This window comes from Carcharodon carcharias, chromosome 15 (assembly GCF_017639515.1).
Source record: "Carcharodon carcharias isolate sCarCar2 chromosome 15, sCarCar2.pri, whole genome shotgun sequence".
Taxonomy (NCBI): domain Eukaryota; kingdom Metazoa; phylum Chordata; class Chondrichthyes; order Lamniformes; family Lamnidae; genus Carcharodon; species Carcharodon carcharias.
In genome coordinates this window covers 129,537,515-129,565,494 of record NC_054481.1, presented here as the reverse complement: position 1 = coordinate 129,565,494, position 27,980 = coordinate 129,537,515, and the positions used below count along the sequence as shown (strand labels likewise).

Below are 27,980 nucleotides of genomic sequence, written 5' to 3'. Positions count from 1 at the left end.
CCTTAAACCAGCTTATATTTTAACTCTTTCTTGGACTCGAACGCAAGTTCTGTCGAAGGGTCATGAGGACTCAAAACGTCAACTCTTTTCTTCTCCGCCGATGCTGCCAGACCTGCTGAGTTTTTCCAGGTAATTCTGTTTTTGTTTTTGTTTTGAATTTCCAGCATCCGCAGTTTTTTTGTTTTTATCTCTATGTTTTTCTCCTTTTGACAGTCAGTCTGCAGTCCTCCATTTCAAATCCTAGGAAATACAGCTTTCATTTTAACCAGCAGTTATTCAAAATTAAAATGCAAGATGACGACATGAATTCATGTCTCTATGCAAGGCTCTATTCTAAATATTTATGCTCACGATCGCTGATCTCAAACTCCAAAAGGTTTGGAGCCACTTTCTGACCTTTGATCATATTGTTTTTACAAGCAAGTCTAAATAAAGCAGCAAACACCAGGAAACTTTGTTACACTTTTCATCCATATTTTTACGCAGATTGTTTTTTTTCCCTCTTTTTCATCTTACAGTTTATGTAATATTCCTTGTCTACGTATTTAACAATTTGTCTCTAATTTCCAGAAAAGTAGAAAAAGTGATTTTAGAATTAAAAGCTTAAAAATTATAATGACTTATATTTGATTCCAAAATACTTTAATAATTGTCGTTACGTGGCATTTGCCATTAACTAATCTTTTTGTGTTCTTATGAATCTCACATTCAACTGTCTTGATATGGTTAAGTATTCCAGTCAAATATGGCTGCAGGCATATAAGTGCTGTGGCAGCTGGCAAGTTTACTGAGTCGTGCTGTTCTCCATATTACATAGCCCAGTTATTTTGTTTTGAACAGAACTAACCACAAGAACGCCAATATTTCCACAAATCCTTCAAATATGTTTCATATTTGTGGGAGATTATTTTTGGGATATCTAAACCAAGCCAGATGCTTTACTAGGTATGCAACTAATCCTACAAGGTTAGCTCCTATTGATATATTAACTGTAAAATATATGGTATTCAACAAATGACGTGGCCTCACAGCTATGACGTTATCAAGTTGACTGAGTTGTGATAGTCAGACTGTAAGCTGAAATCTCTTTCTGAACTCTCGAGGTGAATTTTCATCTTCATTGACTGGGTAGTAACCAGGTGGAACAGCTCACCTGCCCTTGAGAGGACCTGCCTGATTTTCCTTCTACTCATATCGATGGAATGAAAAAGTAGGTGGGTTCTGTAAAGGGCTGGTGCCAGGTTCTGCTTAGGGTGTGAAGACAATAATGTACCTCCTAAGTCCCTTGGGAATAAGGACAGATTGTCCTGGCCATCACTGTCAGAGAATTTAAAAAGTACTGCACAACTAAAATTAACTAAATAACTCGAAAGCGACAAAGTTGAGGACACAGTCATGGCTCAAAAGGCAAAGTACACCATATGATACACCACAGAGTCAGGTATGGAAGTTTCTCATTTGACCCCCTTTGTCTCTGCTAATTTGACCAGTCTCAAAAATTTCTGTGGATTTGTTACAATTGGCCTGGGATTTGAGGAAGGGAGGTGAGGAAGGAGAAATAACCAAGACTCCCACTCCTCTATGCATTCATAAATCCTTTCTGGAATCTTCCCATGTGTCAACGTTAGCCAAGAGGTAGTTGGTTTCAATCACCTAAGTCCAGCACCTAACACTCATGGGCCAATGGTTACTTGGCAAGCCCATGGTGAATGGGGCACAAGGAGGAGGGTGGTTAAAATAGAGGAAGTGGAATCTCCTGCCCTCAAATTGGCACAGCTTTCTCACTGGGCACTAATATTAATTACAAGATTTTGGGAGGTGTGCGAGGTCCTTGCTCAGGCAGAAGAAAGGTTATAGGCTCAAAACGTTGACTCTGTTTCTCTGCCCACAGATGTTGCCAGACCTGCCAGGTATTTCCAGCATTTTGTTTTTATTTCAATTCCTTATTCCTCTGACACTTGCACATCTCCGATTTTCATCTTATCTGTCACTGGCACCCATGCCTTCAGCTAACTGGGCCCCCAAAGTGAAACTTCTCCACCTGACTATCTTTCCTTAAGACACTCATTAAAATCTACCTCATGGTCCAAGATTTTGGTTATCTGTCCATTATCTTATGTGACTTGGATTTTATTCTATAACACTCCCAAGTATCTTGGGATGTTTTACTGTGTTAATGACAATATGTAAACACTAGTTGTTGTTATACATAGCAATTTTTTGGACATTCATAACTAGATACATCTGCTGGTATTTCCATGCAACAGAATTGAAATATTAAGGTTTCAGGCTGAAGGTAAACATTCCAACTATAATTAAGTGAATCTGGTGTAATCAGCCTCCCACTTTCTTGCAGACCTTACCTGCATCCAATTCCCTTCATCCATTCAATACATTTTCAATTTCCAACTGTCTATGTACCTCCATATTTAAATGATGCTTCCCCCTGCAATTCTTACAGAAATTTGGATGATGCATGTTCCCTTGCACATCGAAGCTGATCCATTCCACAAAACAATAATTGGCTCCAGAATGAGAGAGGGAATAGGACATTAATGCTAGAGATAAATTACGTCTTTGCTGACAATGGCAGACTTAATTTTGGCAGCACTGCTATAAGACGACCCTGACATTACCTGCAGTGGTACTAAACACTAGTGAAACTGTAAGCCTCTTATATATCAAGATGTAACTCCATCTCACACCAGCAGCAGTGCTGGATAATCCTAAGTGACATTTTTTCTAGTTGTGGATGGGCTTAGCATTCAGTTCAATTATATAATCCAGCAATGTGACTATCACAATAAACAGCATTCGCAGCATATATACTGACTATTTGGCCCAACTGCTCCATGCCAACATTTATGCTCTTCAAAAGCCTCCTCCCAACCTACTTCAGCCCACCTTATCAGTATAGTCGTCAATTCCTTTCTCCCTGATGTATTTATCTAGCTTCGCTTTAAATGCATCTATATTATTCACCTCAACCACTCCATGTGGTAGTAAGTTCCAAATTCTCACAACTTCATGGGTAAAAGTTTCTCCTGAATTCTTCATTGGAATTTAGTAGTGACTATATTAGATTGATGATCCCAAATTTTGTTTCTACATGTTGGAGAAATCCACTTTTTCTGTGTCTACCCTATCAAACCCCTTCATATTTTTAAAGCTGACTATTATGTCATCCCCAGCCTGTTCTTTCATTCTTTCAGCCCAGTCTTTCATCTTTGTTTTGCTGTTTGGAACAGCCACAGTCAGAAAATGAAAGTTGTAACTACGGTTTTTAAGCAACAATGCTAGGGTAAAGCTGAAAGAGATATAGGAACATTAGCAGGTTTGGTGCTTAAAATACTGTAGAGAAGCAGTTAACAAAGCAAACTAGTGAACGTCAGATTTAAGACCAAGGTATGAAACATTAAAACAGGAAGAATTCTTCCAAGACTGAGTAAAGAGTCACAAGAGGGCTGAAGAACAAGCAAAGAAATGGATAAATAAAATTAAGCTTGCAGGACTATGGGAAGAAGAAAAAAGAACTGGAGTAATTTGGAACAGATGAGGGTCACTGTGAAAAATTATTTTGGATATCTTTAAGATAATTGGCAAAAGAACCAGAGGCAACATGAGGTGAAAAAAATTTGACAGTGAGTTGGGATGATCTGCAATGCATAGTCTAAAAGGGTGGTGAAACCAGGTTCAAGAACTTTCAAAAGGGAATTGAATAAAACTTGGAGAGGACAAAAATTGAAGCTTTATTAGAAGGTGCAGGATGTGAGACTACCAATTGATTAGCTCTTTCAAAGTGCTGGTACATGTATGGTCAGTCAAACATCTTCCTATGTTATATCATTCTATGATTCTTCTAGAATAAGCCTTTAGAATAGTTCACCAGTCTGTGATCAAGGCATTAATCAGACCATTTTGTTAAAGACTCGGTTAGGTGATGCATTTAAGGGATTCAATGAAAAGGCGGCTACATTCACCTTTACTTGGTCGGATTCTCCTCTACAAATGCTTCCACTGCAGTGCTATCTAACAGCATCTATATTCTTGCTATAGCTTTTTCAAACATAAACTGAGTGCTTTGCAGTTTCATCTTACACTTCTAGGATTAATAGTTGTAGAATAAAGATAAAAGCAAAGGCCGCCTGTAAATCTGCAGCTCACCGTGGACGTGAGCTGATCAAAATGTTAATTATTTTTGAAGGTGGTTCAATGGTGATAAAAGCATTCATAAATACTAAATAGGCTGTCACAAGGTGCTAGAAAGGGATTTTGCTGTTTCAATTTAAATTCAGCTAGTGAAGCTAAACTGTAAATAATGAAGTCTATTGGTAGAAAAGAAATTTTTCATCAATCTCCTGTGCTTTATTTTACATGGTACTCTATAGGATTCAAGGTTTGCCAGACTTATGATAAGGCCGATCCTTCAGTTGGCGTGAGATGTTGGTCAATTTGGTTTAAAAATAAGCATTTGTTGATAATGTTTGATAATTTCGCCAATTCAACAGCTCTGATATGGTATTTGAAGATGATTTTTCAGAGTCCTTATGTGCTGTAGATTTTTAATGTTTCAATGCTTCTATATCAACATAGTCCTGGAGTCTGGGTGGAGTGGACTATTGCTGGTCCCACCACCTGTATTCCTGACATAGTAAGTATGGTCCATGTCAGGAGTCTGCTATCCTTTCACAATGTAAAGGAGTCACAAATTATTTGCCCTTGTGTCAGCCTCAAACTCAATGTTCAGTTTCAATTATTAGGCCTTATGTTAAATCTTAAATATTCATAAAAAAATGCTCGATTTATTTCTCCTGGCATATTTGGTCACATTTGCATGACTCTGGAAATAAGGGTTAAACAGTCTACTCTAGTTAGCAGACTACCATGGAACAGAAGGAAGGAACAGCACCAATAGCCTCTGCATATCCAGACAAGAATATTAACCGCAAATTCAATTTAGCTCTTACTATAATCTTAAATCAAATTCTCTGAGACAGAAAATGCCACATCTATTATGTTCAAAGAATGAAAAGGCTGGCAGTTGTCACAGAAACCTGACATTTGACTGATAAATCTTTTCACCCGACAAAAATCATACACTGATAATTGGGTCCATTGCCTCAGCCAATATACAAATTATAAATACGCAGGGGAACGAATTTGCTAATAATAAAACTAGGATCTCATTAAAGGCAATTATATATTTAAGTAGCAACTTTAGCGGAATAAAATGCATCACAAGACTATTAAAGCAAAATTTGACACTGAGTCATTAAGGAGATATTACCAGACCAAAAGCTTGGTCAGGATTAATGTTTTAAGGAATGTCTTAGAGGAGAAAGAGGTAGCAAGGTTTGGGGAAGGGGCTCCAGAGCTTAGGGCCCAAGCAGCTGAAGGCTCAGCCACCAATGATGAAACAATTAAAATTGGGAATGCTCAAGTAGCCAGAAATAGATGAGTGCTGGTATCTCGGAGGATTCTAAGGCTGGAGGAGATTACAGAGATAGGGACGGGGTAAGGCCATGGAGGGATTTAAAAACAAGGTCGAGAATTTTAACATCAAGACATTGCTTAACCGGGAGCCAATGTAGGCCAATGAGGACATGGGTAATGCATGAGTGGGACCTGCAAGTTAAAATACGGGCAGCAGAGTTTTAGATGAGCTCAAGTTTACAGAAAACAGAATCTAAAGGCCAGCCAAAACTACATTGGAATAGTCAAGTCTAGAGGTAAAGGAAGGATGAATGAGGGTTTGAGCAGATAACAACCTGAGGTAGGAGTGAAGTAGAGCAATGCTGGAGGTAGAAACAGGCAGGTTCAGTGATGGCACGAATGTATGGTTGGGTCAAATATGACACCAAGTTTGTGAACCATCTAGTTGAGCCTCAGTTGGCTGTTAAGGAGAGGGATGGAGTTGGTAGCCAGGGAATGGAGTTTGTAGCAGGTCTGCAGGTAATGGTTTCAGTCTTCCCAATATTCAATCACAGGACATTTCTGCTCATCCAGTGCTGGATGTCAGACAAGCAGCCAGACAACCTGGAGACAGTTGAAGAGTCAAGAAAGCTGGTGGTGAGCTGGGTGCCATCAGTGTACATGTGAAAACTGACATTTTTATATCATAACGCCATGACTATGGAACAGGAAGGGGCCAAGGGATAAACACTTGAGCGAAACCAGAGCTAACAATGCGGTGCCAGGAAGAGAAGCCATTGCAGTTGACTCTCCAGCTATGATTAGACAGATAAGAATGGAACTAGACGAGTGAAGTCCCACTCGGCTGGACAACGACGGAGGAACATTGAGGGAGGATGTGGTCAGCTATGTCAAAAGCTGCAGCCAGATTGAGAAGCATGAGGAGCAAAAGTTTGCCTTAGTCACAATCACACTGGATGTCATTTGTGACTTTGACGAGAACCACTTCAGTACTGTGCCAGGGGCCAAGACCTATCTGGAGGGATTCAAACACGGAGTTCTGGGAAAAAAGGGCATGAATTTGGGAAACAACATGTTCAAGAACTTTGGAGATGTAAAGAGGGTTAGAAATGAGACAGTAGTTTGTAAAGATGGAGCGGTCACACTACACAGCCATTTGCAAGTAGCATTTTTAAAATTCATTCATGGAATGTGGTTGTTGCTGGCTAGGCTAGTATATATTGACCTTCCCTAATTGTCCTCGAGATGGTGGTGGTGAGTTGCCTTCTTGAACCGCTGCAGTCCATGTAGATGCACCCAGTGTGCTGCTCGGGAGGAAGTTCCAGGATTTTGACCCAGTGACAGTATAGGAATGACAATATATTTCCAAGTCAGGATGATGAGTGGCTTGGAGGGGAAATTCCAGGTGGTGGTGTTTCTGTGTGTCTGCTGTCCTTGTCCTTCTAGATGGTAATGGTCATGGGTTTGGAAGGTGCTGCTTAAGGAGCCTTGGTGAGTTCCTGCAGTGCATCTTGTAGATGGTATGCACTACTGCCACTGTGTGAAGGTGGCGGAGGGAGTGAATGTTGCAGATGAGGTGCCAATCAAGTGGGCTGCCTTGTTCAGGATGGTGTCAAGCATCTTGAGTGTTGAGAGAGCTGCACTCATCCAGGCAAGTATAGAGTATTCCATCATATTCCTGACCTGTGCCTTGTAGATGGTGGACAGGCTTTGGGGAGTCAAGGGCAGTGTTACTCGCCACAGGATTACTCACTACAGGATTCCTAGCCACTGACCTGCCCTTGTAGCCATAGTATTTATATGGCTAGCCTAGTTCAATTTCTGGTCAATGGCAACCCCCAAGATGTTGATAGTGAGGGATTCAGTGATGGTAATGCCATTGAATGTCAAGTAGCAATAATTAGATTCTCTCTTGTTGGAGATAGTCATTGCCTGGCACTTGTGTGGCACGAATGTTACTTGCCACTTGTCAGCCTAAGCCTGGATATGGTCCAGGTCTTGCTGCATTTGGACATGGACTGCTTCAACAAGTGAGTAGTCGCAAATGGTGAACATTGCACATTCATCAGTAAACATCCCCACTTCTGACCTCATGATGGAAGGAAGGTCATCGATGAAGCAGCTGAAGATAGTTGGGCATTGGACACTACCCTGAGGAACTTCTGCAGTGATGTCCTGGAACTAAGATGATTTACCTCCAATAACCACACCCATCTTCCTTTGTGCTAGGTATGACTCCAACCAGAAGAGAGTCTCCCCCCACCCCACCCCCCCCACCCACCCAACCCCTGATGCCCACCAACTCCAGTATTGCTAAGGCCCCTGATGCCATACTCAGTCAAATGCTGCCTTCATGTCAAGGGCAGTCACTCTCACCTCACCTCTGGAGTTCAGCTCTTTTGTCCATGTTTGAACCAAGGTTGTAATGAGATCAGGAGTTGAGCGACCCTGGCAGAACCCAAACTGAGCAACCCAAACTGGGCAGGTTATTGCTAAGCAAGTGCCGCTTGATAGCACTGTTAATGACCCCTTCCATCACTTTACTGATTATTGAGAGTTGACTGATGGGGTGATAATTGGCCGGGTTGGATTTCTCCTGCTTTTTGTGTACAGGACATACCTGGGCAATTTTCCACATTGCCTGGTAGATGCCAGTTTTGTAGCTTGGGGCGCGGCAAGTTCTGGAGCACAAGTCTTCAGTGCTATTGCCAGAATACTGTCAGGGCCCATAGCCTTTGCAGTATCCAGTGCCTTCAGCTGTTTCTTGATATCACAGAGTGAAACGAATTGGTTGGAGACTGACATCTGTGATGCTGGGAACCTCAGGGGGAAGCCAAGAAGGATCAACCACTCAGCACTTCTGGCTAAAGATTGTTGCAAATGCTTCAGCCTAAACTTTTGCACTGATGTGCTGCCCTCCCCCATCATTGAGGATGGGGATATTTGTAGAGCTTCCTCCTCCAGTGAGTTGTTTTAATTGTCCACAACCATTCATGACTGGATGTGGCAGGACTGCAGAGCTTAGATCTGATCTGTTGGTTGTAGAATCGCTTAGCTCTGTCTACCGCTTGCTGCTTATTCCGTTTGGCACACAAGTAGTCTTGTGTTGTAGCTTCAGCAGCTTGACACCTCATAGGTATGCCTGGTGCTGCTCTTGGCATGCCCTCCTACACTCTTTATTGAGCCAGGGTTGATCCCCTGGCTTGCTGATAATGGTAGAGTGGGGGGATATGCCGGGGCATGAGGTTACAGATTGTGTTTGAGTACAATTCTGCTGCTGCTGATGGCCCACAGCGCCTCATGGTTGCTTAGTCTTGAGTTGCTAGATCTGTTCGAAATCAATCCCATTTAGCACAGTGCCACACAACACGATAGAGGGTATCCTCAATGTGAAGATGGGACTTTGTCTCCACAAGAGCTGTGCGGTGTCACTCCTACCGATACTGTCATGGACAGATGCATTGTGGCAGGCAGGTTGGTGAGAATGAGGTCAAATATGTTTTTCGCTCTTGTTGATTCCCTCACCACCTGATGCAGACCCAGTCTAGCAGTTATATCCTTTAAGGCTCGGCCAGCTCACTCTGTAGTGGTACTACCAAGCCACTCTTGATGGACATTGGAGTCCCTCATCCAGAGTACATTCTACACACTTGCCACCCTCAGTGCTTTCTCCAAGTGATGTTCAACATGGAGAAGTACTGATTCATCAGCTGAGGAAGGGCGGTAGGTGGTAATCAGCAGGAGGTTTCCTTGCCCATGTTTGACCTGGTGCCATGAGACTTCATGGGGTCGAGAGTTGATGTTGAGGACTCCCATGGCAACACCCTCCTGACTACATACCACTGTGGTGCCACCTCTTCTATGTCATGTCCCACTGGCAGGGATGGTGGTGGTGGTGTCTGCGACATGATCTGTAAGGTATGATTCCGTGAGTATGACTATGTCAGGCTGTTGCTTGACTAGGTTGAGAAACAGCTCTCTCAATTTTGGCACAAGCTCCCAGATGTTAGTACGGATGACTTTGCAGGAGTTTGCCATTGTCACTTCTGATGCCTTTGCGGTATTGTCTGGTTTCATTCCTTTTTGACTTGTTTTTAGTATTTCAGAGGTCAGTTAAGGGTCAACCACATTGCTGGACCAGGTAAGGACAGATTTCCTTCCCTAAAGGACATTATTGAACCAGATGGGCATTTACGACAAGCGACAATAGTTTCCTGGTCATCATTAGACTTTTAAATCCAGATATTTATTGAATTCAAATTCCAACATCTGTCATGTTGGGATTCGAACACAGGTCCCAGAGCATTACCCTGGATCTCTGGATTACTCGTCCAGTGACAATACCACCATGCCACCACCTCCCCCTCACTGCCTTCCACATTCTTAATATAATTTTTTTCCAACTACTACAAAAGATGGATCTAGATTTCCATTCATTTCTATACCAACAGCCTCTGAGTTGCTAAACCAAAACAATCACCCCGAAACTAGCTATGTTTCAGGGCAGTTCAGTTATGTTACATTGGGAGAATTTAACCAAGTAATAGCTGTGAGATAAAAGTGGACCTTGCAGGACTTGGCAATCTAGATATCAACACCAGATAAAAGTTGTTGATGATGTTCTTACCGAAGTGGGGAAGGAGAATGTGAAAGTTGGAGCACTAAGCTTTGACAAAGGAAACATACAATGGATAATGATGAAAAGGCTTGCCCTGAAGCCATCATCCAGTAATAGATAGATCAGAGTGCTCGAAACATGCATTAAATCAATACAATGGCAATAAGGAAATCTCAAAGAAATCACAGAAGGTTGTATCAAAGATCATCATAAAATATACATCTTGTCACTGATAAGGGAGACAGTGCATCAAAACCTGAGGGTGGCAGGAGACAGGCGACTGAAGTCCTTCGAGGAATTGATATCAATTGCATTTTGAATGCAGAGCAGTGAAATAAAGCACCAAAATAAAATAGCCTCTGCTCTTTTTTATATAAGAAAAAACACTAATGCTTTGACCAAATTTGGCCAGAATGCTGACAGTAGACCAAGGGAAAATGTTGGCTTAGAGTGAAAATGGAAGGAAATAAAAATCTTAAATGCTAGGAATAAGCTGATTTCAGAGAGCTAGTAATTATTTATTTTCAAGTTGAGGCAAATGACAAATGATTCTAAGGGGAAACTAAATAAATATGTGAGCGAGAAAGGATTAGAAGGATTTACTAATAGGTTAGATGAGAAAATGTGGGAGAAGGCTTGAGTGAAGCGTAAGCTCTGGCAAGGAGCAGTAGGGCCGAATGGCCTGTTGCTGTGATATAAACTCGATGCAAATATCTCGTGTATATTTGTGGAAACCTGTCTCAATGAAAGCATTACAGAAAATCATTCTCATTTTTTTGCTAGAATAAATCTCTCTCAGACATTATGACATGATTTGAAACAGATTAACAGAAACAAATACAGCCTTTATGGTATCCCATGGTTCAAGCCTCAAAAGTATACCATAGAAACTCAACTCAAACTTAATGAGCTTTTCAGCCATTGTACTTTCTGGCCACATTTCTCCACTCCAGCTCCTACCATTTCATGGTGCTCCAGCAAGCAACATTACAGACTGGCTAAAGATGTTCAAGAAATGGGCCATTATTCATGAAAATAGAGAATTGAGAAACGGCTACAGAAAAACACACAAAGCTTTTATGTTTGGAACAAATGCCTTCTGTGCAAATAATGCTTTGTTCCCAAATGACGTGCCTGTGGAATTCATATCAATCACATCAGTCTCTGTGTATGGTATATGTTGTTTAATGCTTTATTCTTCTTCGACAGCACCTATCAAACTAGTTTGGTTAGCAATAATTGTCAGCAAAACAACAGAGAAAAAATGCCAAGGAAAAAAGATAAAAATTACTGAAGACTACATTTCCAAAATATACTAAAATGTTAATTAGTAAAGATTTTCATTAATCAGGAGATTTCTCTTCCCATGTCTATAGGAAGACAAATGTCTGTGTTTAGAATTTACTCGCAAAAATCCAGCAATTGTTGTTTCCCATTTTTGATGCAAAATATTGTCAGAGATCTAAATAAAAACATAAAATGTTAGAAGTGCATACCAGGATGATCAGCAGCTTGAATGAATGATGAATTGATATTCTGCTGAAGTCTTGCACTAATTATTTTCACCAAACCTTCTCCTTCAGACTCCAGTCAACCTATGGTGCATTCCTCATCTTTTCACTTGATCCCAACACCCTCGCCCAATGCCAAATCTGGCAACCTCAAAGCACAATCACAGCAAAAATCAGAGAAAAGAACTTAGTAAAAATCAGAGAAAAGAACTTGCATTTATACAGCACCTTTCACAAAACCCAGAAGTCTCAAAGCACTCTACAGCCAATGAAGTACTTCTGAAGTGTAGTCACTGTTATAGGAAACGCTGCAGCCAATTTGTGCACAGCAAGCTTCCACTAACAGCAATGTAATAGTGAACAGGTAATCTGTTTTTGTGATGTTGATTGAGGAATAAATATTGACTAGGATACTTGGGATAATTTGACTGCTCTTCTTAGAAATAACGCCATGGGATCTTTTACGTCCACCCAAGCAGGCAGGTGGAGCTTCGGTTTAATTGCTCATCCAGAAGACAGTACCTGCCACAATGCAACGCACCCTCAGTACTGTAGTGGTGTCAGCCTTGATGTTTGGGACTTGAACCTAGAACCGTGTGATTGGGAGGCGAGTGTGCTACCAACTGAGCCACAGCTGACACACTGCAGCTCACAAACAAAAGGAGACAAAAGAGACAAGTAACTAATAGTTTTCACAGTGTTTGACACTTGAAAACTACCTTCAACCCAAACATGCATATCTCTGTGTAATCTATTAACTCAGCCCTTGGACCCAACAACTCCATTAGGGGAGGTTATTACAGCAGTTTTACTGTATTTATACTACGCTTTTGCTAGTGATGCAGGGCCCTCAGATGTGGCCCTAATATCAAAGGTACAGGATAAAAAAGGTAAATACTCATTAGTGCCCTATTAGTGAAGCCAGTAGCCAGTTGGAAGAGGTCATCTCATTGTGCTACAAATAGGCATTTGCTGGGCTATACAAAGCTAAATGTAAAGGGAAAAAAATAAGCAAACCTTCATTGCTCAGTATACCTGCAATCACAAATTAACAACTGAAAAAGGATACAGTCATCTCTTTTTAATTATTGAATATATTAAACAGAGTAGGAATCAGGTTAATGCTGCAGTATGTATGAACAGAGCAATGCCTCCCCGAACTTGATCATGATACCCTGTAAGCAGTGAAATCTGGGCTCTCCATTTTAATCCAGTGAAAACTGGCCAATATCACATCCAACATTGCAGTGTAAAAGTGACATTAACGCATCTTCCCCCTCTATATTTTATCTCAGTCCATCCGGCTACCAGGATTTTAAGCCCCAGTTTGCTTTTCCACCAATGCTGGAATAAAGTAATCCAGATAATCCAGAACAGTTGATGAGCAAGCATGTGCAGCTCATATCTGACAATGACATCCTCCTACCCCATATCACTATGGATTAGTGTTTCCAAGTGCAGCACCAACACTCCACCACCAGCACAACCCCCTCCCCACCCCCACCACCCGATAACTGCTTTTTTGAGGTGAAGTTTTAATGCTATTTGGGACAATGAACAAACCACTATATAAGTAGCTTTAATGCTTTGTAATTAGTTCTGAACATTTTATTAAAAAGGCATTTAGAGCCACAGATATTTAATAAAAATGTGTCCCATAATTTGCCAGACAAGCATTTTAAGAAGTGCTGGACGAAGGATGCAGTACTATAAATTCTTACTTCTGAAAGGAGTATTAGCTTGTTGTTCCAAAGTGGCAGAAGTAGTGACAGAGCGTTTCACTTCCCTTAGTCCAGTTTGATGTGATTCTGATATCTACCACGTATACAGTATGCTCTTACAATCCCAATACAGCTGATTAAATTAGAAATGCTCTACGGTGCCAGTTTCGCAGTTCCAATTGGAGACTCCCATTCAGATGGTTCAGGTTAATCCCACTTTCCATCTGCAAATGAACTCAGCTACCAGCATGAAACTGTGGCCTGGCATTTTCCTTTGGGCATCTGCCCATGCCCACATTCTCCAAAGATTCAGTTTCACCTGCACTAGCATGGATGTTGTCCACTTTTGCTGCTTGCATTTCTGGATGATGACAAGCAAGCAATGCTTTGGGCACCATCCAACTTACTATCTGCCTCAAGTTTATTGACCAAAAACATGACGAGCTGGAATACAACATTAAGGGACTGTTGTAGAATGAGGTAGTAGAACATCATAGGGTATCAGTGTGTACCAGCTACAAGATGCACTGCAGCAACTCACCTAGGCTCCTTAGACAGCACCTTCCAAAACCATGACTGCTACCATCTAGAAAGACAGGGCAGCAGATGCATGGGAACATGACCACCTCGAAGTTCCCCTCCAAGTCACTCACCATCCTGGCTTGGAAATATATCGCTATTCCTTCACTGTCACTGGGTCAAAATCCTGGAACTCCCTCTCTAACAGCACTGTGGATGTACCTACACCACATGAACTGCAGTGGTTCAAGGCAGCAATTAGGGATGGGCAATAAATGCTGGTCTAGCCAGTGATGCCTACATCCCATGAACAAATTTTAAAAAAGGAGGGGAGTACAAGGATTTTGCTATCTCTCCTTCTTCTACTCCATCTAACTCTTTATTTTGATCCAATAATGGCTCAGTCAGATCAATGAAAATTTGACCTATGTGGCAGGTTTATGGGCTTTTCACCCTTTTAAAAATACTCATTTCTGTTGCTAAGATGGGTTTCCTGCTGCAGCAGTGCAGTGCACTCCTTTGCAATGGTGGGCTTCCTCTGCAGAGCAGAGATGCCACTGCCACTGGGAGGCAGCCTTGCTCATGTAATTGACTACAAACCAAGAGAATGAGTTGGGACTGTGACAGGGTCAGGCTGAAGTCTTACTTCAGCTCACTTTAGGCAGGAGGAAGAGAATCCAGGTACCCCCAACTTGGAAAGGATATTTGGCAAAAGCAAAGGACTCCAGTAACATGCTAGACTCATTGGCCAATATAGAGTAATATTGAAAGTAGACAGAGATGCTATCCTTCTGGCTGAAGAAGGGGAGCACATTTCATTGTTGGGAAACATTATAAACACTTAAATATTAAAAGGGTTTGACAAAAGATTGTTGAATCCATAACTTTTGATCATCACAATAAAAGACCATTATTCTCCAAACATAAGCTGTAGGCCTTAGCTTCGTTCAAAACAAAAAAATAGTAGGGTTACTAGTTCCACAGACACTAATACATTGAGTCAGCTACATAGCAAACAACAATACAGGGTATTGTTCATCCACACGTGGACTATTAACAGCACAGAGATAAGCTACACTTTGCACTGGCATTTACCTTCAGTTTTGAAATAACATAGCATCAGAAATTTTCACACCGTTTTTTAAATTATGATGAATTCAGTATTGGGAAAATAAACCTTATTTCAAGTCACACATATCTATTACAATACCTCAAAGATTATCCATAAACAAAGGCATTTACTCTTACAACCTGAACAGTCAAACCAGTGTATGCTTCAACCAAGCTAAAATGTTATGATTAACCATGTGCGAGTCATAAAGGTAAAGTTGTCCTCATTTGGCATCCATACAGATGCAGAGTTGCAACAAACAGAATCTCTCCTCCCTAACCCAGAGTCAATTATAATGCATGTACTGTAGCTCTAACTAAGATCTTACTAGTCAGTCTAGCCCGTCTTATCACTGAGAATTATATTACAACACTTGCACTGGAAGCGAGTACTAGGATCGGTATCCTCAAGATTTCATTGCAGTACTGCAAATGATTGTAATGCACCAATTATCTAAAGGATTCCTAAATTTTATTGACAAAAGGAATAGCATGCAATAATTTTTTTTCATTCATTCAAGCGACGTCAGCTTCGCTGGCTGGGCCAGCATTTATTACCCATTCCAAGTTGCCCTTAAGAAGGTGGTGGTGAGCTGCCTTCTTGAACCACTGCAATCCATGTGGTGTAGGTACACCCACAGTGCTGTTAGGGAGAGTGTTCCAGGATTTTGACCCAGTGACAGTGAAGAAACGACGATATACTTCCAAGTCAGGATGGTGAGTGGCTTGAAGGGGAGCTTCCAGGTGGTGGTGTTTCCATCTATCTACTGCCCTTGTCCTTCTAGATGGTAGTGGTCCTGGGTTTGGAAGGTGCTGTCTAAGGAGCCATGTTGAATTCCTGCAGTGCACCTTGTAGATGGTACACACTGCTGCTACTGTGCATCAATGGTGCACAGAGTGAATGTTTGTGGATGAGGTGCCAATCAAGGAGGCTGCTTTGTCCTGGACGGTGTCAAGCGTATTGTGGGAGCTGCGTTCATCCAAGCAAGTGTGGAGTATTACATCACACTCCTGACTTGCGCCTCATAGATGGCAGATAAGCTTTGGGGAGTCAGGAGGTGAGTTACTCATTGCATGATTCCTAGCCTCTGACCTGCTCTTGTAGCCACAGTATTTATATGGCTAGTCCAGTTCAGTTTCTGGTCAATGGTAACCCCCAGGATGTTGATAGTGGAGGATTCAGTGATGGTAATGCCACTGAACGTCAAGGGATAGTGGTTAGATTCTCTCTTGTTGGAGATGGTCATTGCCTGGTACTTGTGTGGCACGAATGTTGCTTGCCACTTGTCAGCCCAAGCCTGGATATTGTCCAAGTCTTGCTGCATTTGGACATGGACTGCTTCAGTATCTGAGGAGTCACAAATGGTGTTGAACATTGTACAAATCAGTGAACATCCCAACTTCTAACCTTATGATGGAAGGAAGGTCAGTAGTATCTATTCTTCCCAAACTTCTTTAATATCTCCTTTCCTCACTTGAGTGCTTTGACTGTTACTGGGTTATTATTCACGTATGAGCCTTTAAAACTGTGAAGTGCACAGACAAGATAGACCAAATTGCTTCCTTATGTGCTGTAACCATTCTACGACTTGATCCCGTTCTTACATGATCGCCATACATGCACTTTCCAGTAAGGGGTCACTGAATAGCCCTCAGGAGGGGAGCACTTGCTAGACCAAGGGCACCAAAGGTTTACAAATGTAGATATTAGTCCCTCAAAGTGTAAGTTCTTCAAGATGATCTTTGCTCTTTATACAGTATATATCCTTCAATAAAGATTTAATTTTTAATAAAAGGAGAATAAAAGTTGATCGCTTTGTCACCAGTATTTCTGATTTGGAGGCTTAATTGGCAGGAAGGTCACTGCACAAAATAGAATTTCAAACACAGTGCCAACATTATGCTGAAATTTTCTCAGAATCAAAAGCTTGGCTGCATATCATTTGGAACACAAGCATATTAAATTGTCAAAGCCGATGATTCTTATCTGGGTTGGTTTAAACCACTAGAATTAAAGCATCCTGGTTTTTCATTTAGCTTTCAGACAGTACAAGTTTAATTCTTCTGCACTACAATCCTTGCATATCTGATCATTAAGGCCTATACATAAAAATGACAGTCATTTAGGATGTTCACATCATGTTCCATCATTTAACACTTCGCTAGAGGCTCAGAATTAACCATTCAGTATTGATTCCATGTACCTTTAAATGACTACAATCAGATGTGTCAGTAGGATTTTAAAAAGATATTTCTGGAATTTACAAAATAGGCTAAGTTGTCTTTCATTCCCTTCCTATAGCTTACCTTCTTGAAAAGGGGTAGCTATGGAAACTGCAGATAATGAGGGGTAACATGTAAACAAAGAAATGGAGTGGATACTCTGGATGTGACTGTGCAAAAATGAAAAGAGAAGCTATTCCTAGAGGCATGCTATGCTGGCTGCAACAACACAGATAGGATTGGGCCAACACAGTGCAGTCCACAGTGGAATGGGTGATGAAGTGGTCTACTGTGTTAAATACTGCAGAGGGGTCACAAGGAAGGATAGTGCATGACTATGCAGGGCTAATATCTAATTGATGAGATTCAAACAGGGAATTGACAGAGAAGTGAGCATGGGAGCAGATGCCAACAAAGTAATCAAATGCCTAGGAGAGGAAAGGCAGATTAGCAATTGGGTAACAGTTTGAGAACAAAAAAGTCAAAGGATTTTTTTTAAAGGCACAACAATTCAGCCATTTACAAAGTCTGCACGCATTAGAGAAAGGAGTTAGATGGGGAAGAGACGAGGTGAATAACTCATCAATCAGGATCAGACAATAACCAAACAGAATAAGCTAAAACAAGCTATAACTCAGGCTGGATGGGCCATAGAGTATTGCAACAGAATGACACCAGCTTTAAGGCTTCAGATGACAGTGACAAATCATTCCAAGCTTTACTCTATTGGATTATTGCCAGGTAGCTACTATTCTTTATTTTATTGATTGTTATTCGCAAAGGTAAACTAATAAAATGTTCTTTTCCTTCCCTTCTATCCTTAAGATCTAGGTTATGGTTCCATAAACATCACCTACTCTCTGAAACCTATAATAGTCACACTTCATCTGTGATTCTATAGATCACTTGTGAGCAGACTAATCATAATGGGGGCATTAACATTCAACCTGATCCCACCTCACATATACTTTCCAACAGAATGGGGATCAGGAATGGGAAACTTTCCTGGGCCCACAGACTGACCAAAGAAATGAATCAGAGACCTTCCTGGTCAATATGTCTCAAAGCCACATGAAGCATAGCACTTAGACACCAAGAATATGCAGGATCCATTTTCTAAATTCCATTCTCCAAGAATTTGACAGATACAGTGCATGGTATTGAAAACAAGAAATATCTGAAATCTCCTCAAATACAATGGGCCATAAGAAACAAGTAAACAACTGGTTTCTGGTTTTCAGCCCCTTACATGTTAATGGTACAATCATAGTAATATCTGTGCACAACACAAGCAAGGGTGAACATTAGAGAGAATGTATAACTATCTGTAGTCACCACCACCTTCTCAAGGGCAATTAGGGATGAGCAACAAACATTGGCCTTGCCAGTGATACCCACATCGCATGAAAGAATGAAATAAATGTATTTACAACTATTGTAATTCTGACACAGAGGGAATGAGACAAAGCAGTTACATACGCTTGTGAATGTGCAGTCTCATAGCGTTCAAACGAGTGATTAAGATCATGCTTGTTGATCATGTAGCACTGAGTACATAGATCGTAGTCAAAACACACTTGGCATTTCCATCGCATTCCCATGATCCCATGCTTCTTGCAGCAATCACAGATTATGTTGGGGTGACGCACACCTAAAAGCAGAGCACAAAAACGTCAATCTTTATGTGGTACCTTATTGAACATCTTCTGAAAATCTCTACACAATGTATTAAAATCCTTGACCTGTTAACATTGATTTAAACGAGCTGGGGATGTGACAAAGGGTAATGCCTGTTAATCTTATCAAAAAGCAGAATACTGTGGATGCTGGAAATCCAAAATAAAAACAGCAAATTCTGGAAACATTTAGCAGGTCAGGCAGCATCTATGGAGAAAGAAACAAAGTTAATGTTTCAGAACTTTCATCAGAACTGGCAGAAGCTAAAGATGTAATACTTCTTGAGCAAGGAGTGGGTGGAAGATAGGAGAGATTGAATGACAGAAGAGTTAGTCTAACATGGCCAACACCTGTTCCCACAGCGCAATTCCAACAAGCATAGGAGATGCAACAGCTGTACTGTTACCTACTCGCTCCTTACTGTCCCAGCAATGCTTCCAAGTGAAGCAGCGATTTAGGTTCATTTCTTTCAATCTAGTATACTGTATTCGCTGCTCACAATGCAGTCTCCTCTACATTGGGGAGACCCAGCACAGATTGGGTGGTTGTTTGTGGAACACCTCCGTTCAGTCCGCAAACACCACCGTGGCCTATCATTTTAATTCTCCACCTTGCTTTCACACTGACATCTTTATCCTTGGCCTGTTGCACTGTCCCAGTGAAGCTCAACACAAGCTTGAGGAGCAGCACCTCTTCCAATTAGGCACTTTACAGTCTTCCAAACTCAACGTTGAGTTCAACAATTTCTGCAGCCCCATTTTGTCCGCTTTTCTTTGTACGTTTTGGTTTCTCTTTTTTGCTTTTAGGCAGCAGCGCATCTGCTCTCAGCACATTTTCTTTCTTTTCTTGCCCCATCACCATTCTTTTTGGCCATGTAAGACTAACTACTCCATCATTCAATCTCTCCTGTCTTCTACCCTATCACAGGTCTTCCTTTTGTCCTTGTCCCAACCACCCCTACGACATCTCTAACTTTTCCCGGTTCTGATGAAGGCTCATCAACCTGAAATGTTAACTCTGTTTCTTGCTCCACAGATGCCACCTGACCTGCTGAGTTTTCCAGCACTTTGTTTTTACACCTGTCAACCTTACTTGCTCTCAGGGTTGGAGCTGCATCTTATAGACCTGTTACAACAAGCACAGCTTAAAAAACATCCCGTTTCCTCTGACTGACCATGCGAAAGGTCACAGGGTATTCACTCACCTATAAACATCCACCATGTTTCTTTAACTAGATTTTAGCTGCTCCCATCTTTCCATGTGTGAATCCCTCCAATCAGTTTTCTACCCTAGTTTTCTACACCGTGCCGAAATAACTCTTACAGAGGTCACAAATTATATCTTATGTGATTGTGACAAAGGTAAACTTTCCTTGCTCGTCCTTCTTGGCCCTTCTACAGCCTTTGACATGGTTGACCAAACCATCCTCCTCCACCGTTGTCCAGCTGGGTGGGATTGCTCTCACCTGGTTCAATTTATATCTATCTAATCGCATCAGAGAATCACTTGCAATGGCTTCTCTTCTTGCTCCCACATCATTACCTCTAGTGTTCCCCCAGGATCGATCCCTGGCCCCCTTCTATTGCTGATCTACATGCTGTCCCTTGGCAACATCATCCAAAGGCAAGGCATTAGTTTTCCCATATATGCTGACAACACCCAACTCTACCCCAGAAGAGCTGTAGGAGATGTAAAGATGTAATTGGTGTGAACAACTCCTCAACCATGAATCCAGTGGCAGCTGATACTCTCCAGTACCCTGTGGTAGAATCCACCATCGATGGAAGAGCTGCAGCAAGCAGTAAAACAGATAATAAACAACAAAGCCTGTGGCCCCGGTGGTATTCCAGCTGAGGCCTTCAAAGCTGATAGACTTTTGCTCACATTAAGACTCCACGCACACACCTTACAGATTTGGGAGGAAAAAAGAAACCCCACTGACTTCAGGAACACAGCAGTTGTTAACTATCTTCAAGAAGGGAGATAAGTCATGCCGTGGAAACTATCGAGGTATTTCCCTCGTGCCCATAGCAGGGAAAATCCTGACCCACGTTCTCCTGAATCACCTGCTTCCTGTGGCTAAGGAAATCCTTCCAGAAACAGTGTGTAGCTTTAGATCTTTCAGACAAACTTCCAGTTATGGTCTTTGATGCCAGACAGATCAAAAGAAAAATGTTGAGAACACCACCAAGAACTCTATTGGATTCATCAACCTGACCAAAGCATTTGGCTCAGTAAATTGCGAAACTCTGTGAATTGTGCTCCAAAGATTTGCATGTCCAAGAAACATCATCACAAAATCCTGCAATTGCTTCATGATGATATGGCTGCAACTGTCTTGAGTGGGAGGTCGGAAACAGATGCCTTCAAAATCCAGACTGGGATCAAGCAAGACTGTGTAATAGCCCCCCTACCATTTATATCTACCTGACAGCGGCTATTCACCTCAAAGATCAGCTGGCCGTCTGGTGTCAGTATTAAATGCTGGCTAGATGGGAAACTCTTTTCCTGTGCCAAAGCTAAACAGACCACTGAACCTCTGACTCCCCATCTCTCTGCTCGCCACTTCCCCCTCCAGAATCCTCAGTGTGAATGAGGGCTCTGAGATGAATGGCAAGAGGCAGGAAGAGCTGCTTCACCTTGCAGGAGGTAAGCCCCAAGATGGAGAGGCAGCAAGAGAAAAGGTCAGGGAGCAGCACAGGCTGTGAACCGGGGGTTGTGGGGGCTGGTATCAAGAAAGCGTGTCAGGGAGCGGCAGAGGCCCCGAACCAGAGAGTCGGTGGTGAAAGGATGGGCCAGGGGACGGCAGAAGCTGTGAACCGGTGGACTGGCAGCAAGGAGGGGGTCAGCAAGTGGCAGAGGGTGCACACCAGTATGTTGGCAGCGAGAGGGTGGGTCAGGGATTGGCAGAGGGTTGGCAACAAGTCAGAGAGGGTTGCCGGTTGGGTCACATGGCCCTACGTTAGGCCTGGCATGAAACAACTTTAAAATGAAACTCCCAGTGCTAGACAGAAATACAGGCCCCATTAACTGACTGACATTAAAGCAGGACGATTTAAAATAGGGACTTACTATATCTAGGAAGTAGCTTTTACTCTTTCTCTCTTCAAGTGTATCACAACAGCAAGTGTCAAGGAGGTAAGCAACTTATTACCAGACCTCAGTACCGTGAAGATAGCTAACAGGAAGTCCTCGACAGGAACCTCAGTAATCCTAACTCCAAATCCACACCCCTCCCTTTGGGCATCAGTTCAGGACATCCCAACAGAGCTTAGAAAATGAACACGTGCATATCTGGCCAACAAGGGGCAATGCTTGCTCCTGGAAGGCAGGTTTGAGATGTAACATTTCCAAATGCAATTCAGGCAACAGTTTTAGGCCAGTTTGAAAGCAGCATTGGCACAAAGTGGTACAAAAACGTGCAGCCTGAAGATACAGCTGGACATGCAGAGCTCTCAAGCCAGCAATCAGCCTTCACACCAACGTTCCCAAAACATGATTTCAACAAACAATGGTATAATGGTATCTATTTCGTCATTACACGAGATTACACAGCTGCAACTCATGGTTATGAAAGACAAACTGAGTGGCCTCAAAACGGGTATGTGCAGACCCAAATTTAGGCACAGAAGAAGCAGTATGTCTGATTTAGTTAGCTAGTCTGCTGTTTGTACACTTTGTACAGCAACAAGTTACATTTGGTTAAACTGCCCAGTTATTTAAAATAGCTCAAAATATAATTTTTAGGTGCGCTTGCTGCTCTGACTCAATGGTAATCTGAGGCCAAAGCTCAGCAGGTGCAAGCGTGCAGAGGACAGAGAAGGTTGTAAATTCTGTTGCTTACGATGGTATTAACATTAGTGCTTTGATAGGTTTGCAGTCAGGTTAACAGAAGCCAGAAAAGCATTGGTGTTTTGTAATCTCATCTGTCTTTGTCTGACACGAGTAAGTCATTTAAAAAAAGCACTTGTAGAAACATGAACCAGCAATCCAGAGGCCATACGGTTTATTAAAATGTTTATGCGATGCCAACACTTTATGAAGAACGTGCATGTTTCCACTGTGAGCTCTAATATAAGCAAGCTCCAGTACGAACTCAAACATAGATCAAGGGAAATAGCAGGCAATACAATGGGACCTCCAGGAGACAGAGTTCAGCCAGTTCAAGCAGGCACACTGCACACAATAGACTGAGTAACGCCACAAAAATCTAAGTTCACCCCTACTATACAGACTTGCCTCAAATAGGATACTGAACAGGATGTCATCACATCACAGCCCACCTGCATTGGTGGACTTCAATAATTCATTAAGATAAAAGCAAAATACTGCAGATGCTGGAAATCTGAAACAAAAAGAGAAAATGCTGGGAAAAACTCAGCAGGTCTAACAGCATCTGTGGAGAGAGAAAACAGAGTTAAAGTTTCAAGTCCGTATGACTCTTCTTCCGAGGGCAGCAGCCAATGATTCCTTCAATGTGGACTCAAGAGAAGCACTGCTTCTCCCAGTTCCACATTGAGACAAGTTACTTATCATCTTGAGAGATAAAAACAAGAGATAAAAACAAAGTTCTAGTTCTGTCGAAGGGTCATGAGAACTCAAAACGTCAACTCTTTTCTTCTCCGCCGATGCTGCCAGACCTGCTGAGTTTTTCCAGGTAATTCTGTTTTTGTTTTTACTTATCATCTTGGTTGAGTCTTATGGGTGATGCCTGCACCTGTTCAAGTGCAGCTAGCCAGGGCAAAATCAGTCTTGTAAGAGAGGGGGCTGCCAACAGGGATCAGGCCCCTTATTTGCAAATGCAAATATCCTAATCTATTTTAGATGTGGATAAAGGGCATATATTCTTATTTCCTTACACAATATTGCGGATGGCGAGTTTCCAGATACAACTGTACACACAATCCATACTCTTGATTTGGAGATCTTTGTAGTCCAAGTAGTGACCGAGAAACATCAACCATATTCGCCATTTGCAGCGATTAGTCTCCCTATCCATATACTAGTTAGCAAAATAAAAACAGATCACATTGAGACACAATGTTAATTGATTCTGTAAAATTTATATTTCACAATTTAAAAAAATTGGATGAATTAAATCAAAGTCAGTTTCCTAGCCTGTAGACTGTAGCTTGTTGATTTCACACAGACATTCGAATACAAGACCAGAGTGGAGCCATTCATGGTAATTTTTAAAACTAACTCACTGGCCAGGAAACCCACAGCATCAGATCGCACATTGGTTTCACAAATTGCCAAATATTACTCTGCTTCGCCTTCAGTGGAGAGTGTAATCAGGTAGGGTGTAATGCCAGGATGGTACCAATCCAATCAGATGCTCCTCCCCTCCATGCACCCTCTCCCAAACAACAAGTTAGGTTGTCCATTATGGTTGTCACAAAGTACAGAATATCTAATGAGCAAGTTTGAAGATTCTACCTCTCCTAAGGTAGAGTTTCTACCAAAACAGGAAAACTGAGTTTACAGAAAATTTATACTACCATTATTTCTTTGTGGCTCCTTGATCTAGTCTGCCAGTTGTCAAGAAAACAATAAATTGTAATATTTTTCTCCTGTTAATAACCCTGTCATATTTCTTAGGTACTGGAAGGCAGGCTGTTGGGGGTGTAAAGGTAGTAATTGGATTAAGAGAATGAGTGACTGCAAGAGTCTAAAGCCAAAATTAAGAAATGCTTTTGATATGTTAATGAACCAAGGGGAACTTCAATCAGAGGTTTACATAAAACAATAACAGCTGCATTTTTGAATTGTGTTGTCTTAGTTCAAAGGGGGATATGCAGGTTGTAAAAGGTGTAAGGTAAAAAGTAGGGTAAATTTGTTTTTACAAGTCTAAGAACTAGGGTAACAAAACTAATTTGTTCAATTCTGGGAAGAAAGCATTTCAGAAGAAACTGGCTGAAACGATAGAGAGATCAAAGGGAAGGGATATATTTAAGAAAATATCGAAGCCTAGGTGAGGGTAGCTGGTCAGATCTCCCAGAAGACAGCAGGGTAGCTGGTCATCTCCCAGAAGACAGCAGGGTAGCTGGCCAGATCTCCCTGAAAACAGCAGGGTAGCTGGCCAGATCTCCCTGAAAACAGCAGGGTAGCTGGCCAGATCTCCCTGAAAACAGCAGGGTAGCTGGCCAGATCTCCCTGAAAACAGCAGGGTAGCTGGCCAGATCTCCCTGAAGGCAGCAGGGTAGCTGGCCAGATCTCCCTGAAGGCAGCAGGGTAGCTGGCCAGATCTCCCTGAAGGCAGCAGGGTAACTGGCCAGATCTCTCTGAAGGCAGCAGGGTGGCTGGCTAGATCTCCCTGAAGACAGCAGGGTAGCTGGCCAGATCTCCCTGAAGGCAGCAGGGTAGCTGGCCAGATCTCTCTGAAGGCAGCAGGGTGGCTGGCCAGATCTCCCTGAAGGCAGCAGGATAGCTGGTCAGATCTCCCTGAAGACAGCAGGGTAGCTGGTCAGATCTCCCTGAAGACAGCAGGGTAGCTGGTCAGATCTCCCAGGAGACAGCAGGGTAGCTGGTCAGATCTCCCTGAAGACAGCAGGGTAGCTGGTCAGATCTCCCAGAAGACAGCAGGGTAGCTGGTCAGATCTCCCAGAAGACAGCAGGGTAGCTGGTCAGATCTCCCAGAAGACAGCAGGGTAGCTGGCCAGATCTCCCTGAAAACAGCAGGGTAGCTGGCCAGATCTCCCTGAAAACAGCAGGATAGCTGGCCAGATCTCCCTGAAGGCAGCAGGGTAGCTGGCCAGATCTCCCTGAAGACAGCAGGGTAGCTTGTCAGATCTCCCTGAAGACAGCAGGGTAGCTGGTCAGATCTCCCTGAAGACAGCAGGGTAGCTGGTCAGATCTCCCTGAAGACAGCAGGGTAGCTGGTCAGATCTCCCTGAAGACAGCAGGGTAGCTGGTCAAATCTCCCTGAAGACAGCAGGGTAGCTGGTCAAATCTCCCTGAAGACAGCAGGGTAGCTGGTCAGATCTCCCTGAAGACAGCAGGGTAGCTGGTCAGATCTCCCTGAAGACAGCAGGGTAGCTGGGGCAGAACTTCCAGAACACAGGGTGAACAAGGCCAGACCTGAAGACCCTATTGCTGTCAGCCTCATAGGACACCCCAAGGAAGAAAGGTCCTGTGTGGTAAACATTACTGGAATTCTATAGATTTTGAAAATTTATAAGGATATTTGCTGAATCGAAAAGGGAAAGGTTAGCTCCAAGGGTAGTGAAGATCTTGTGGAACTGTTTTAAAGTGCTGTTTAGTGTGTAAAGCCATTCTTGTGCTTAAGTGTAATTGTGTTTTTTCCTTTATTCTTTTAATAAATGTTCAACTTTACTATAAAATCATCACAAGTAGTCAGGAACATCATTTCCTGATTTCAGAACCTCTCCTCATACTATATAAATTGCAAAAAACTGTTGCGGGAGCTCTTTCAAGCTCCCCTCTGGGATTTGGGCAGCTTGGTATTTACCATCAGCTATGCCATAACACAGTGAATGGGCTCTTTACTGAATTATTGGATGCAAGCACTGTACCTTTAAGCATGTAGGTGTCCTAGTATCAGGTGGCTCCCTAATGGTTGCCTAATGGTTCAGTGAGTTTATCCAACAAGCACCTGAGTCAGGTATGATCTCTGACCTGTGCTAAGTTCACAACAAAATCATCACAATTCGCCTCAGCACTCTTGAGCAGTGCAAACCAGGAATTCTCTTAAATTCTTGAATTGACCACTGCTGGGAGAGCAAATATCTGGATGTCAAATGAGGACAGTGTTGAGCTTTACTGTGATGCCTCCTGCAATCAAAGGGCCTGTCTTCAGGAGAGGAGGAGAGAGAGTAAATTGGTAAAACTAAAAAGAATCATGGTGATCTCAAAGGAATAGTGATTACATTTATTCAAAACAAATTTCAGCAAGTAAAACCTTCAGGAAGGCTTTTGCAGAGAGCTCCTAATGCTCTGACACAAACAACAGCTGTAAAGAAATAATGGACCTGGTGCAAGTTTATTTTAAAGGTTGCATTAACAAATTAGTTCTTAGAAAAATCATTATGCAAACTGATAATGGTATTTTTAGATGGCAAGACAAAAGGAAAGCTTTGTTTGGCAGAAATAAGTTCTAATTAAGAAGTTTTCATTGTGTTGACTTAAACATAAAACATGAGCTATTTGCACAGCCCCTTCAATTAATGAAGATTAAAAATTGATATCACAATTCCGATCAGAATATATTAAAGAAAAAAAGAACTTGCAATTATTTATCACAACTGCACTTTGCACTTATCACAACTTCAGAACGTTCCAAAGTATTTTGCAACCAATGAAGTCATTGAATTTATTCAATATAGAGTTAGACAGATTTTTGATAGACAAGGGGGTCCAGGGTTATTGGGGCATAAGAAATAGGAACAGGAGTCGACCATTCAGGCCCTTAAGCCTGCTCCACCATTCAATAAGATCATGGCTGATCTGCTTGCCTTTCGAATTCCACATTACCATCTACTCCTGATAACCTTTGGTTCCCTTGCCTAACAAGAATCTATCGATCTCTGCTTTAAAAATGTTCAATGGCGCCGTCTCCACCGCCTTCTGAGGCAGTGTGTTCCAAAACTGCACAACCCTCAGAAAATATTTCTCCTCATCTCTGTCCTGAAAGGGCAACCCCTAATTTCAAAACAGTGGCCCCTAGCTCTGGACGCACACACAAGAGGAAACATCCTATCCACATCCAGCTTGTCGAGACCATTCAGGATCTTACATATTTCAATCAAGTCACCCCTTCTAAACTCCAGTGGAAACAAGCCCAGTCTGTCCAAACTTTCCTCATAACAAAACCCATTCATTCCAGGTATCAATCTAGTAAACCTCCTCTGAGCCGCCTCTAATGCATTTACATCCAGACAGCAAAATGGAGTTAAGACCATAACCGGATCAGCCATGATCTTATTGAATAGCAGAGCAAAGGACTGGATCGCTTACTCCGGCTCCAAAGTCCTATCTAACTTGTATATAGTTTTGAAGTGTACTCACAGTTGCAATGTAGGAAACACAATAGCCTATTTGCCCACAGCAAGCTCCCACAAACAGCAATGTGATAACGACCAGATAATCCGTTTTTTGTGTAAGTTGAAGGATAAACGGTGGTGAGGACACAGGGGTGACTTCCCTGCT

At 42.1% G+C, this 27,980-nt stretch overlaps 1 protein-coding gene across 2 annotated transcripts in view; it reads right to left on the bottom strand.

The window, feature by feature from the left end:
- The window catches only part of mib2 (MIB E3 ubiquitin protein ligase 2), a 273,357-nt gene that overhangs the window by 125,585 nt on the left and 119,792 nt on the right, over positions 1 to 27,980 (bottom strand). For both annotated transcript variants that reach the window (XM_041206822.1, XM_041206821.1), the window contains exon 3: positions 18,615 to 18,786. In XM_041206822.1, coding sequence (XP_041062756.1) covers positions 18,615 to 18,786 — 172 coding nt within the window. The remainder of the gene's footprint in view (positions 1 to 18,614; positions 18,787 to 27,980) is intronic.